The sequence below is a fragment of the Neltuma alba genome, unplaced genomic scaffold (genome assembly GCF_004799145.2).
Source record: "Neltuma alba isolate B1F8T4 unplaced genomic scaffold, ASM479914v2 tig00012253_pilon, whole genome shotgun sequence".
NCBI classification, from domain to species: Eukaryota; Viridiplantae; Streptophyta; class Magnoliopsida; order Fabales; family Fabaceae; genus Neltuma; species Neltuma alba.
Window position 1 is genome coordinate 32,928 of NW_021636779.1, and position 14,625 is coordinate 47,552.

The 14,625-nt window shown below is 33.1% G+C and overlaps 2 protein-coding genes and 1 long non-coding RNA gene across 3 annotated transcripts; all 3 read right to left on the minus strand.

Annotated features, from left to right (window-relative positions):
* Nucleotides 1-4,749: 4,749 nt before the first annotated feature.
* LOC114725442 (cysteine-rich receptor-like protein kinase 10) lies at nucleotides 4,750-5,682 on the minus strand. Its single transcript, XM_028911958.1, has 3 exons — nucleotides 5,594-5,682; nucleotides 5,257-5,410; nucleotides 4,750-5,158 (listed from the first exon to the last, which is right to left on the minus strand). The coding sequence occupies exons 1-3, from the start codon at nucleotides 5,680-5,682 to the stop codon at nucleotides 4,859-4,861; spliced, it is 543 nt and encodes a 180-aa protein (XP_028767791.1). The 3' UTR covers nucleotides 4,750-4,858.
* Nucleotides 5,481-7,600, minus strand: LOC114725443 (cysteine-rich receptor-like protein kinase 25). The gene is made up of 4 exons (XM_028911959.1): nucleotides 6,814-7,600; nucleotides 6,517-6,645; nucleotides 6,279-6,400; nucleotides 5,481-6,162 (listed from the first exon to the last, which is right to left on the minus strand). Exons 1-4 carry the CDS (start codon nucleotides 7,598-7,600, stop codon nucleotides 5,905-5,907), a joined length of 1,296 nt encoding a protein of 431 aa, XP_028767792.1. The 3' UTR covers nucleotides 5,481-5,904.
* Nucleotides 7,601-10,494: 2,894 nt separating this feature from the next.
* On the minus strand, nucleotides 10,495-11,186 carry LOC114725444 (uncharacterized). The gene is made up of 3 exons (XR_003738418.1): nucleotides 11,074-11,186; nucleotides 10,864-10,936; nucleotides 10,495-10,632 (listed from the first exon to the last, which is right to left on the minus strand). It is a non-coding gene; the product is annotated as an uncharacterized LOC114725444 (long non-coding RNA).
* Between the last annotated feature and the right edge of the window lie 3,439 nt (nucleotides 11,187-14,625).

The following is a 14,625-nucleotide window of genomic DNA, read 5'->3' on the forward strand; positions in this document are numbered from 1 at the left end:
ATAAGAGGAAAGTATATGTATTTTATTCTTAAAATATTTTAACGATGATGCAAATCATCGCTTTATTTTAACGATGATGCCAACAAGATACCTAAGCATCATAAATCGTAATGCTTTTCAATCCGCCACAACAATTTATTAATTGATTTTAAATGTTTCTATTCTTTTTTGACCAAATAAAATGTTTCCATTCAAAACTTTTATTTCAATAAAAACTCGTAATAAACCAAAAGCGATATTTTTCACCTACTTATTTTTCCTTGAACTCTTTATACATTATATTATATCATAGAAAAATACAAGAAAACCATCCTATCATACCCAGTTTTTACCGTTTCATTAATGATTTATTACAAATTGATATTGTCTTCGTACGTATTTAATTAATTCATATTATAAAGATGTAATTCATTCTTTTCTCTATCTTTTAATGATACAATTTTTTGTTGATTTTCCAAACATAAGACCCAATATTCATTCATAATATTGAAATAGTTACATTAATATATGTTCATTTTCATCTGATAGTTTTTTAAATGTAGAAAAATTCTTATTTTCCCAACTATATATCTACACAACTTTGTTAATTAAAGCCGTTGACCTCAAAAATCTTTTTGAGAATGGTCCAAAGCCAATTCAGCTTGACCAGCAAATGAAATAGCATAGCTAGTGCGGAATTATATAGTCCATCCAAAAAGAAGGCTCCAAAATTTGTTATCTGCATAAATTCATTAATTAAAGCGTATATACACCGCAATTGACCTTAAAAGTCTTCCGAGAATGCTCCAAAGCCTGTCCAACTTGATCCGATGGTCCGTCCTCAAGTTTTTTATTTTGAGAAATAAAATTAAAATGAAAAATGTTGTTTTCAATGACATATATAATGAGCAATATTAATTAGTTAGTGACACATCCTAAGGTATCTTCCAAAGAGAAGACTCCAAGACTCGTCGTCTACACGACATTATTAATTATATTGAAGCACACATACATGGTACGCATCTGCCTACAAGATATTTTGATGAGAAGGCTCCAAATAAAACCAATTCAGCTAGACCCGCAATTGAAATTAAATAATATAGCATAATATTATAGTCCATCCTCAGTTTTTCTTTTAAATTTTGAGAAATTAATTAAGTGAAAGTGTTGTTTTCGATAACAGATAATGAGCAACGTTAGTTTATGGCGCCTCCTAATGTGTCATCCAAGAAGAAGGCTCCAAAAGGTGTCATCCGGTACTAGTTTTTTTTTTTTTTTTGGGGTCAAAATTCGGTACTAGTTTACACAGTGTAGGTATCCTTGGCACCTAATACGTTGATTAAACAAACTATACATTAATTATAAACTTATTAAGAGTAACTTTCTTGATAGTGACTCTGCCGAATTATATATAAGCAATAATCTAATTAGGGATAATTAATATACAAGTCTATATAATTTCAGTCAATTTTTAATCGAGTCCTTATAATTGTTTTTCTTCTTATCAAGTCCTCATACTTTCGTATGTTTTTAATTAGGTCTTTATACTTTTTTTTTTCTCTTTATCAGGTCCTTATTGTTTTACATTATTTTTAATTAGGTATTTGTAGTTTTTATTCTTTATTCTATAAATAATAATATTCTATAAATAATAAATTATTATAACAATCTTATGTTAATATTCTTTTAAATTTTTAGTTAAACATATATTATTTATTTTTCAATTCTAATTTTTATAATTATAAAATTCAAATTATGATGATAAAATTTTCTAAAATTAGAATACAATTATAAATAATTTATAGTTAAGTATAATTGATTATTATGATTAATTATTAATTACTAAATGATTATATTAATTATTTTTCCAATTATATAATTATTAATTTAAAAATGAAATTAATTTTAAAGAATAAAGTAAATAAATAATTTTAAAAAAACTATGAATTAAAAAATAAGTGAAAGTATAAGAACCTAATAAAATGAAAAGAATGAAGGGGCCTAATTAAAAAACACGGAAGTAAAAGAATATGATTAAAAAAAATTTATAGTGACCTAATTAAAAATAAGATGAAACTACAAGGATTTAGAGATTAATTATCCCATCTAATTAAAGATATTAATTCTCAGTCAAAGAACTAATCAGATACGGACGCGTTGGATAAACGTTCCCAAAAAAAAAAAACCAATGAGATTAAGGGTATGTTTGGATTGCAGTTCCAAACTGTAGTTGTGCCTTGGAATCTGTGAAACTGAGGTTGCAAACTGAGTTAGACCAAAACTGTTGTTTGGCTGGGCTAACTTTTCCAACCAACTTCTGGCTTTCAACTTCAGTTAGACTCAACGGAGAAAAATCTAACTTTTCAAACTGTAGTTTCAAACGGTGATTACTAAAAATGAGCATCCCAGATTTACCCTCACATTTTTCTCTCTGCCTCATCTCCTTCGTTAGCATAATAAGTTTTTATTTAGACCAAATAAATTTTAATTTATATTCATGTTTGTCTATTATGTATATTTAATTAATTATCTACAATGTGTTTTCAACTTTTTCTTCATAACAAATATTTTTATTTCATAATTTCACAATTAAACTATTTATATTTTATCATAATAATTTTATATGTTTTTTTAACCTATTATCACATTAAAAACATAAAAAATTAAAAACTACTATTTAATAAAATTCATGTCCTTTTTAGTCATTTTACAACTAAACTAACTTTTTCATTCATCATCCAAACAACTTTCAGCTTTTTCAACTGACTTTTCAAAAGCACCTATCCAAACATACTCTAACTGACTTTTACTCTAACTTCAGTTACAAAAGTCAGTTGAGCTAGAAGTCAGTTTTGCCCAACGCCAATCCAAACATACCCTAAGATGCCGGCGCATGACCCGGTGGTATTATCGACAAAAAGACGAAGAAACAAGAATAAAAATGGATTCTAATGGACTTGGTCAAACAAGCTAATACTTGTTGAATTATTTTTATTGACGTTTTTACCTTCATCCAAGGGCGAAAGGTCGTCAATCACAAGCGATTATTATGATTGTGGCCCCACTGCATGTATCTGTTATCTCCTAGTGGTGCCGAAGACTAGAAGCCGTGTTTGAATGGATCAAATTATGAAGGTGTGGACCTAGCTAGGCTCCACAAAATGGGAAAAAGAACAGTAAAATGATATATCTGAAAATTTTATAATATTATCTATAGTCCCGATCATGAGATGAGACCTTATCGTTTCAACCGATTTTTAATCAAGTTCTTATAATTATTGTTCTTTTATCAAGTCCTTATATTTTCATATGTTTTTAATAAGGTCTTTATATTCTTTTTTTTATCAGGTCCTTATTGTTTTACTTTATTTTTAATTAGATCTTTGTAGTTTTTATTCTTTATTTTATAAATAATAAATTATTATAACAATCTTATGTTAATATTCTTTTTAAATTTTTAGTTAAACATATATATTATTTATTTTTCAATTCTAATTTTTATAATTATAAAATTCAAATTGTAATAATAAAATTTTCTAAAATTAGAATATAAGTATAAATAATTTATAGTTAAGTATAATTGATTATTCTGATTAATTATTAATTACAAAATGATTGTATTAATTATTTTATCCAATTATATAATTATTAATTTAAAATAAAATTAATTTTAAGGAATAAAGTTAATAAACAGTTTTTTAAAACTACAACGGAACTTATTAAAAAAAAGTGAAACTATAAAGACCTAATAAAAAGAAAAAAATGAAGGGGCTTAATTAAAAATACGTGAAAGTAAAAGAACATGATAAAAAAAAAACTTTATATTGACCTGATTAAAAATAAGATGAAACTATAAAGACCCGGAGATTAATTATCCCATCTAATTAAAGATATTAATTCTCAGTCAAAGAACTAATCAGATACGGACGCGTTGGATAAACGTTCCCGAAAAAAAAAACCAATGAGATTAAGATGCCGGCGAATGACCCAGTAGTATTATCGACAAAAAGACGAAGAAACAAGCATGAAAATGGATTCTAATGGACTTGGTCAAACAAGCTAATAATTGCTGAATTATTTTTATTGACGTTTTACCTTCATCCAAGGGCGAAAGGTCGTCAATCACAAGCGATTGTTATGATTGTGGCTCCACTGCATATATCTGTTGCCTCCTAGTGGTGCTGAAGACTAGAAGCCGTGTTTGAATGGATCAAATTATGAAGGTGTGGACCTAGCTAGGCTCCACAAAATGGGAAAAAGAACAGTAAAATGATATATCTGAAAAATTTATAATATTATCTATAGTCCCGATCATGAGATGAGACCCATATTGATGTTCGAGGCCTTGCTTTAGCATTTACACAAGAAGAAGGGTTAAAAATGGTTGCAGAGGCAACATTGTGAGCTTGGGATTGGGTTTAGAAGTAGATGATGCTCCTAATGATACATGGCGTAGCTTTAAGCCAATAAGTTAGAGTAGTCAGGTAGCTCGCCATTGATGGAAATTTGTAATATATATTTTCACGCAAAACAATAAGCTTTTTCCTTGAGTTTAAACCAACGTTGGTTTTGCTCTTGTTGGGTGTTATTCTCATTATTTTCTCCTGTTGATGACAACTTTTCCTGGTCGTCCCTATTATCAAGTGACCCGCACTTCTCTTTCAGAATGTGCTTATAAACTAGTAGCAACATCTATTGTTGTCTTCAAAAAAAAAAAAAAGATCACGTCTATATTATGCACAATGAAATTAAACAAAAGTAATTATAATATACAGATATAATAAAAACTCTTATTATGTTATTTAAATGTTACCCGCAATGGAGCTTGGTGTCCAAGATGAAGATGAAACAATATACAACAGGCTTGTATAGTTGGGAACTAGCGAGGAAAGAAATCACTCAGAGACATTTCATTAATCGAGCTATATTCTCTACTTGCAGAAGTGATTACCCTTCGAGCACGCAAAAAGAAAGCAGGTTGCTGTGGATGTGGCAATTGAATTGAATCATTGCCCAGATATGAAACAATTGTAGCCATGGAAGGTCTTGAATCTGGATGCCTTTGAACACATAACAATCCAATTTGGATGCACCGGCTTACTTCATTATAACATTCCATTTCTTTTAGATTTGAATCCAACATCTCGAACAACTTTTCATTACTCCATTGATTCCACGTCTGCAACAATTAAGTAAAACTCATTATTTCAATCATTCATCAAATGAGGATGACTGCATAAGAAATATTAATGAAATAAACGTATTATCATAACTTACATAGCTCAAGAGGCTATCAGCATACTGCGATTCATCATGACAACTTGCATTCTTCTTTCCACTGATAATTTCTAAAACTATAACTCCAAAGCTAAAAACATCTGATTTTTCAGAATATAGCCCAAACATCGCGTATTCTGGAGGCATATAACCACTAAAAAAGAAAATAATATATCAATAATGAAATTTAATCCATTAGAAGATAAGACTAATTTTGATGCTTAAAGTGATGCATTGAAGGCAAACCTTCTGGTGTCACCTAAGAAAAACTTATTTTTCCTTATTCAACAATATCAAGATAAATGTAAATGTTGAAGAGAGAGAAGATACAACTTACTATGTTCCGACAATCCTCCGTGTATTTCCCTCATTTTCATTGATAGCAACCATCCTAGCTAGGCCAAAATCTGAAATTTTTGGATTCATTTCATTGTCCAACAAAATATTACTAGGTTTAAGATCACGATGTATAATTTTAAGACGAGAATATTCATGAAGATATAAAATTCCACGAGCAACTCCTCTTATGATTTCGTAACGTTCCTCCCAAGTCAGTCTTCTATTTTCCTGGGAACCTATGCGCACACACACACACATATATATTTTTTGTGAGTGACGATGGAAGTGCCCATACAAATAAAGATAATCTTAAATTTCAATAAAAAAAATTATGAAAAAGTTTAGAAGAAGCAAACCAAAGAGGAAGTAGTCAAGGCTTTTATTGGGAACATATTCATAAATGAGAATTTTCTCTTGATCTTCTACGCAAAATCCCAGTAAGGTCACCAAATTTCTGTGCTGCAGTCTGGCTATTAATAATACTTCATTTTTAAATTCTGCTGCACCTTGGCCTGAACCTTTCGAAAGTCTCTTTACAGCTATTTCTTGACCATTTGAAAGAATACCCTAAAATCATAGTTGATTATTAAAAATGAATTGCATTTGCGGGGTGCGCGCGCGCACATGTATATTTAGAGAGGGGGACACACTCAAAATTAATATCGATGTATGACATAGATCACCTTGTAAACCTGTCCAAATCCACCTTGGCCTAGACAATTTTCCTCTGAAAACCTATTTGTTGCAGCTTCAATAGTAGCCAAACTAAATTGCAGAGGCTCTAAAGTGTTGCTTTCTTCTCCAACTAGGCAAATAAAAAAAAAAAAAAAACAGAGTATATTAATTAAAAGCATCACCCCAACACTTCCCATCAAGTCAACTGCATGAATATATTAGGAGATAGAATGAAAATTTACTTACAGTATTTTTGTCTGAGGTCAGCCCTGCGTCTCTTCCTTATTAAACTCCTTAAGAAATAGTACACCAAACAAAAAAGTAACCCCGCACAAGCAACAGAAGCAACAGCTATTACAATGGTCCTCGTTTTTCCTGTATAGATATAAGATACTTTCACGTCTGAGAAGACTTCAATCAAGCAAGTCAATTTTAGGCGTTGTACCAGTTGAGAATTGTATTAGCAGGTTTAATTTTTGAAAAATATTAAAAATACAAACAAACGATTAAGAAAAAGAAGCGTACATATAAGTTTAACTTTACCTATATGAGTTGCCGGAAAAGGTGCAGGAAGAGGCGGCGGTGCTGGCTTACCACTAGAATTATAAAAGATGAACAATTCATAACGAACGTTACAGCTGGGATATAGAACTCTTCCTCCTATCTTCCTGTCACTACAGTTGAAAAGGTCCCCAATCGCGTCTCTCAGACATGTTCTGCAACCTTGGGGAGAAAGGTCCGGCGTGCACTGAACCAGACAATACAAAGTTTGAAACTGTAAACTCGCTTCTTCTGTCGCAAAATTCTTCCCCATACCAGGTTTCGCCGCCTCGTCGGCAGCCTTGTTCATTGTTGTGTTCAATACATTAATGAATCCTGTTTGGTTGTTGGCGACGTTGTTGGTGTTGGCCCCGCACCGACTAGGACTCGTGTTGACGGAGGAAAAGAAGTAGCGGTCGGAATAGCGAACCATACACTCCTCGTACCATATCACGGCCTCCTTCGAGACGTTGCACAGGGAACGTATGTTTTTGGTTGCGTCAACGACGCACTGGTGGCACAACTGGAGGGTGACGTCACCCCGGCACATGAAGAGGCCGTATACGGTGTTGCGACCGCCGTGGACGGTGGTGTTGTAGAAATTGATGTTGGCGGTTTTGTTGGAAGCTAAGGAAGAGAGGAGCTTGGTGAGGTCGGATTGGAAGGAACTATTGGCAGCGAAGGTGTCAGGAGAACAGCTGCTGTTAGTATAAGAGGGTTGTGCTTGAGTAGTAGCAGAATAAAGAAAGCTAATAAAGAAAAAGAGTAACATAATTTTGTGGGAAGGCATGTTAACGACGAACATGATAACTGTGACGGCGGTCGGGTGTATTATTCGAGGTGTTTAAGGTAAGGTAATAGCCATATGGGCGCTGTTCGGGGGTGTGCCTTTTACTGGCAACCTGGGGAGCATCTCATCGATCGGAGGAATTGGTCAGAGGCCATGATTTTTAAACCAATAGAAAGAAAAAAGCAAAAGAAGATCTTATTAAACTTGCTTAAACGATTCCTTTCACAAAATAAATGTATCATGACAAAATGGAAGGATATTTAATCCCGAGACCCTTAAAAACGATATTGCGTTAATATAATCTTTGTTTTCTTAAATTTACTCTTATTTTGATTTTGGTCCCTCAAATTTCAAATCATAGGTTTTGGTCCCTTAAAGAACAAAATAATCTAGATATTTATTGAATTATAGAAACTAATATTTTAAATACAAAGAAATTTGAGGAACTAAAATCTATAATTTGAAATTTGAAAAACTAAAACCAAAATTAGGACAAATTTGAGAGATAAAGGTTTATATTAACCCAATGTTATTTTTCTTGCAGAACTAAAGGCCCGTTTAGAATGTCTTATAAATAGTTTTTTAATTATAATTTATAAAATACGAGATAAATATAAGAGAAAAATTTTGTTTTAACTTACGTAAAATATATTTGTTTAAATGATTCCAAACCAGCACTAACTAAGAATACAAATAAAAAGAAGATGGACCTAGAAGTCAAACGTGGAGCTTGAAACCTGAAGTCAGTACAATGCTCATCGTCTTGATGGGCACTCTAAACTTATCAAATTTGAATTGTTTATATTTGATTTGAACGATTTAGATTTAACATCTTTAATTAATTATTTTTAAATTAAAAACTATTTTTTGAAAGAATTATAATTAAGATATTATCTTTATTTTGGATTCTGCACCTATTAAAATAATTATTTTAAATAAATGAAAATAACAAAGAAATTAAATCTGGGCCATCCAAATAAGATATGGACAATCTAGATCTAATGAGTTTAAAGTACTCATCAAAGTGACTAGCACCGAAATTGGTTCCAAGGGGCAATGACGGGTATTTGGATCATTTTCGTTTTGTTTTTAAGGGCTTTAGCATAAATAAGACTTTAACTAGGGGGTCTACATTAAATGGATATCCATCTCGGTCAGTTAAAATAATTTTCCACATGAGACAAGACTTGTAATGAGGAAGACACGCTGAGAATGACTAAAAGGCCCATTGATATTAAATCAGCACGTTCTTCACTAATTTGACTAAAATCCATTTAACTAATTTAAAAAAAATTAAAAAAATTACTAAATTATTTAATTATAGCACTTTTTAAAATATTTATATGTATCATTAGATTATGCATCATCAATTTATAAGTGAGGCAAATTAATTTGGATAAAAATAATAAATATAAATACTTTAAAGTAATTTAGCAACTTTTTTAGTCTTCCCAAAGTAACCAGTTGAGTCTTATATTAGGCTCTAGAGACAGTATTATTTAAATATAAATTCACATAAAAAATTGGACATATAACTATGTATGATTAGAAAATTTGACATAATAAATATCACAAATTTGATATAAATATTTTTTTTTCTTGTGAAAAATAAAGTAGCAGACCTGAATTATCGCCCCAGATGGGGTCGTGAATCGTGAGGAGCGTGGAAATTACGAACAATTATAATGGATTCCAAATATTATGCTCTTAGATTATTGTCATCGACAAAATTGACGAAGATATTTGTGAAGACTTGTCCAAAAAAGTCATAAATGGCAGGCCCCATGAGAACGGCAACAAATTAAATAGAACCAGTGAGATGGTAGAAAAATAGCGTGAACATGTGTATTGGCTGTGGACCACCAAGATACAGTCGGGTTTAATGGAGATGAGAGTGAGTAAGATGAGGGATTTTACGGAATGATTCTGACTTTGCCAACTATATGTCTTATCAACACAACTTTATTAATTAAAGCGTACATAGACCGCAGTTGACTTAAAAATTCTTTCGAGAAGAATGCTCCAAAAATTGAAATAATGTAACATGAAATTATAGGCCATCCTCAGTTTTTTTCAAAAAAAATTTCAAAAAAATTAAATGAAGGTGTTGTTTTCAATAACAGATAATGATATGTGCAGTCATAATATTGAGATTATTAGGCTGGTGCGTAGTACTAATGATGCAGTCATAATGTGATTGGCATAGCTAAAGCCAGAATGGTTCCCCTCTTCCTAATGTTGTAGGTTTCCAGGTTGGCCCCTAGCGTTTTTCAAAACGGGCTGATACTTGTGGTTCTATATGGGTGGGCTTTACGAGGAAGACATAAATCCTTGGGAACCCAAAAAACTTGCTTATACCTTTTTTAAGATCTAAGTCATTTTATTTTTCATTAGGAATCAGGATTACCATTTCCCATAACTACTTTTCTTTTCGCGGGGGAAAGACACGGTTAAAAAAAAAGACATATGAAAATACTGTGATAATTATACATTAATTTTAGCATTTAAATAATAAAGTAAAATGTACAGCAAGAATATATATTCACATAAAGATAAAATCTACGTAATTAATTAGTGCTTTTTTTATAAGTTCATATCCTTTTGCGATCCAAACATGAAGATCGACCAGAATATTCAGTCTTTTGGCCAAAAAAGGGAGTAAGAAGGAAATTTGACGATGATTCCGAAGTATAAAGCTTCATATATACTAACGAGGAAAAGATGAAGTTATAGACATTTCATTGACAGAAGATGGAATGGAATTGTTGGCAGAAGCAGAAGGATGACCCGAATTTGGGTCCATCCTACCATGAACATAAAATGCGGGTTTGCGAGGAAATGGTAATTCCACAGAAAGATTACTTAAATACGAAACAACTCTTGACATTGGAGGCCTATACCTCTGCTTTCTCTTGAACACACAATAATCCAATCTGGATGCACTTCATCACTTCTGCTTCACAACTACTTTCTTTCAACTTCGGATCCATTATTTCTAATGGCGTCTCACCTCCCCTCCACTGGTTCCAAGCCTGCAAAGTTTTCACAGTACACACATGTCAATACTCATATTAATATTTGCCCTTTCTTCTTATAACTTTCGATCATCAGGCGATCATATAATTATTGAGGCACGATGGCATCACACCTGCTTCAGCTTATTTATATCAACATATATCTATTGAAATTTGACAAAAATGAATACGTACAATTCATCAAGTGATATGTTTCAGAGTTAAAAGTCATTGCAAGTAACGACTTACGTAAGCTAGCTGGGAGGCCATTAATGCTGGGTAATTCATAAGAACAAGAATTTTTCCGCCCACATACTCCAAACTAAAGATATCTGATTTTTCTGAGTATCTTCCAAAATTCACATATTCAGGAGGTATATAGCTGCTGCCAAAAAAAAAAATCCAAACAATATAAGCCAACAGAAACAACATTTTACTTGTTGGAACAAATAGAAAAACAATAAGCGAAGTGTGGTAAGGGATTCAGCAGTCACTAACTCACTATGTCCCAACTATTCTTCTTGTTCTTTCTTGGTGTTGATCTATTGCCACCGTTTTTGCCATTCAAAAATCGGAAAGCTTTGGATTCATGTTTTCATCTCATAAGATATTGCTAGGTTTTAAGATCACGATGTATAATTTTAAGACGTGAATGCTCATGAAGATAAAAAATTGCTCGACCAACCCCTTCAATGATTTAAAGCACCTGGACTATTTGACAAGAGTTGATCTTGAGAATCTGTATAATCAACAATAACAATATAAGGTGTTAGACTTCAACAGTAAATGTGCTGGTGAAAAATAAAGATAAGAAAACCTTCAGACCAAACGTAAATACCAAACAAAGAGAAAGTAGTCGAGGCTTTTGTTGGGTGGTGCAAATTTGTAGACGAGTATCTTCTCATGCTCTTGTAAGCAAAATCCCAACAATGTCACTAGATTTCTATGTTGAAGTTTAGCTGTTAGTAAAATCTCATTCTTAAATTCCAGGGGGTGCCTTGTTCGGAGCTCGTGGAGAGTCTCTTCACACAGCAATTTTCTGTCCATTAGAAAGAGTACCCTGAGATCATGCATAAGTAAAAATTAGCATTTGCAACGATACTCAAATATGGACTAGTCATTAGGACTGGGTACTATAGGTAATTGTTAAAAAGATGTTAACATTTGCATTATGGACATAAAATAATTTCTCACCTCGTAAACTTCTCCAAATCCTCCTTGAGCTATCCTGTTCTGATCTGAAAACCTGTTTGTTGCAGCTTCAATTGTAGCGAAATCGAATCGCAGTGACTCAGAGTAGTACATTCAGTTCCAACTAAACGAATGTATATATTACTTTTCAAATAAGCACATTCATTCTAGGCATAATTCATACACACTTTTCTGGTTCTATTTATAAGTCACTTCTAACATGTTATACACAGATAAAAAAATAAATTAAACTTCATTAATTTTCATTTAAAGTTCAAGAACTTTCTTATTTTATCTCTATTTAATAAATGAAGTGTAAAATTGTACATCCATACAAAAAAATTCTTTTAGTACCCTATAAATAGGACTAAAAAAATGTCTTTTCTCCTGTTTATAGACAGGACCAGAGGAGCATATACATAGGAAGAGCATGATTGGTTTGATTTTCTATTTTCTATTTCAAAAACGTACAGTTTTCTTTGAGAATGCATATCTCCTCCTTGCCTTCCTTCGCAGCAAATAGATGACGAAATAGGACAGCAGGGCTGTAATAACGACTGGGATGCACCACCGCGATAATGATCCGTGACCGGACTTTTTCTGCCTCCTGCGTAATAAAATAATTGCTAAACATTGACAGTTAATATAAAAGTTAGTTGATTAATTTAAGTAGATTAAAAAATTAGTTAAGCTAATTATTTATAATAAATACGTGTTTTCTTTTCTAAAATATCCTTTTTAATTAAGTGTATTGGTTAGAATTATCATTATTACGAGGATTACCTAGAAAAAAAGTGAGATAACCATCGAAGACAAAATGAATTGAGATTTGATATTTAAAATCAAAATAAAAATTAAATGAGCTTTTATATAAAGACTGGAGGTAGTAATAAGAAATGTTATCTTTTTCCTTCTAAATTTTCCCTTAAGGTACAATGAAATAATTTATTAGTCAAAATGGACAAGTTGGCCCACGCAAAGAAGGCCTGCTGTCATACGGTCATTTGAGCCAGACAGCCTTCATTCGTTGAACATGTGACAAATTGAGAACTTGACCCATAAGGTTTTTTTTTTTTTTTGACCTTGATTAAGGTTGCATTAAAAACTAGTAGTAATATATAAATCTCAAAATCGGCGGCGTATAGATAAATAATTAGCCATTAGAAGGAGAGCTTTACTTCGGACGCTGAGCCCCCTTTGCCGCCATCAACAGAAACAGAATCATGTGAGACGCGCTTCAGGCGAACGCGCGCGAACAGCTTCAACCTCTCTGTAAAAGAGTCGCAACCCAAACATGAGGCTGCAGCTTGGATACAGAACCATTCCGGCGTATCTTCCAAGGCAAACACAGCGGAATATCCGCATCATATCCCTCAGACATCCCCGGCAATCTCCGCTCGTCAAATCGTGCGAGCATTGAACCAGAGTGCACACCTTCTGATCCCTCACTTTCCCCGTCCTCGTCGCAAATTCTTTTCTCCAGCTGCCACACCGTCCGCCGCCTCCTGTTATCGCCTCGTTCAGCGTGTTCGCCAGCACCCACCCGACGCCACCTTGATTTCGATTCGACGTGTCCGGAATCGTGCTGAAATTCCCGAGCTTAATCCTGGGCCATTCCTCCAAGTTGGAGAAGATGGAACGGCTCGAATACCGAACTAAGCACTCGCGATACCAGATGATGGCTTCCTTGGAGTACAAAAGCGCGACGCGATTTTCTGGATTGCCAACTGAACGCACTTTTGGCACATCTGACCCGTGACATCACCGTGACACAAGAAGAGGCCGTAGATGGCCTCGCTGGCGTTTACACCGCCTCGGTGACGGTGGTGTTGTAGAATTCCACGACGCCAGTGGCGGAGAAGATAAAGAGGAAAGGAGAGTGTTGAGGTTGACATGGTAAGGACCATTGAAAGCGAAGGTTTTACTGGCGGAGCAACTATGGTGGATATAAACAGGATCTTTATTGCCTATATAAACAGAGCCATCTGCTTCAGCCCTGGCTATGGCGAAATATTGAAGCAAGCTGAGGAAGAATATGAGATGGAGGTTAGGTACAGTCATTTGGAATAGCTAATCTTGATGATTAATTGATATTTGAATGAACAACTGGGGATGTATGCTCTGAATCAGAAGAAAATTGGCCGACAAAAGGCTTTAATGATATCTAGTGGGGTGTTTTTTAATGGTTCTTTCTTTTACCATCATCTAGCACCCTATGATCAACCCCAATGTTGGTTCCTTTTTGGCCAACTATAATATTTTGCTTATAATTTGTCAAATCTGATACAACCCAATGTGCCTTGGACGTAATTCTAAATATTGCAAGATGGGTCTCAAATCAATCTCTTTCTTTTTTAATGGAAAATCAATCTGTTTCTTGATATGCCAGAGAAACTGCGTATCTTTCTCCTATGCACTTGATATACAATAATGTAAAAGAAGTAACTTTATTTATTAACTTAAACACGCATGATTCAGAATTCGTAGGTTGGATGGGATTTGACGACGATGGTCAGCAATGATCACACTACATGGGGTTTTACGTACGTTTGCATCTTGCCTATGTACGTTTAATAATGGTGTTTTTTACATATTTGTATCAGACACACAAGATTGACATGATAATCCCATATATATATAGTATATAGATATATACTTTTGTATGTATTAATTCTTTTTTATATCAGCTAATAAATTCGGGTTCTTTTTATTCTGCTAAGAAGTGGACAGATGCTTTTTTCGCTATTAATATTCGGATCTTACATAGGAATCCAAACGAATCTCCACAATCCACATGTTGGTAAACAGAACAACAAATAA

Bases quoted from the DNA above. Each gene is read 5' to 3' on its own strand.
- LOC114725442 (XM_028911958.1), bottom strand. From the start codon at position 5,682: ATGAATCCAAAAATTTCAGATTTTGGCCTAGCTAGGATGGTTGCTATC. The intron at 5,411-5,593 runs GTAAGTTGTATC...TTTCTTTTTTAG, and splicing joins CGGAGGATTGTCGGAACATA to TGGTTATATGCCTCCAGAAT. The intron at 5,159-5,256 runs GTAAGTTATGAT...TAATTGTTGCAG, and splicing joins CTGATAGCCTCTTGAGCTAT to ACGTGGAATCAATGGAGTAA.
- LOC114725443 (XM_028911959.1), bottom strand. From the start codon at position 7,600: ATGCCTTCCCACAAAATTATGTTACTCTTTTTCTTTATTAGCTTTCTT. The intron at 6,646-6,813 runs GTAAAGTTAAAC...ATATCTATACAG, and splicing joins TTTTCCGGCAACTCATATAG to GAAAAACGAGGACCATTGTA. The intron at 6,163-6,278 runs GTGATCTATGTC...CTATGATTTTAG, and splicing joins GATTTGGACAGGTTTACAAG to GGTATTCTTTCAAATGGTCA.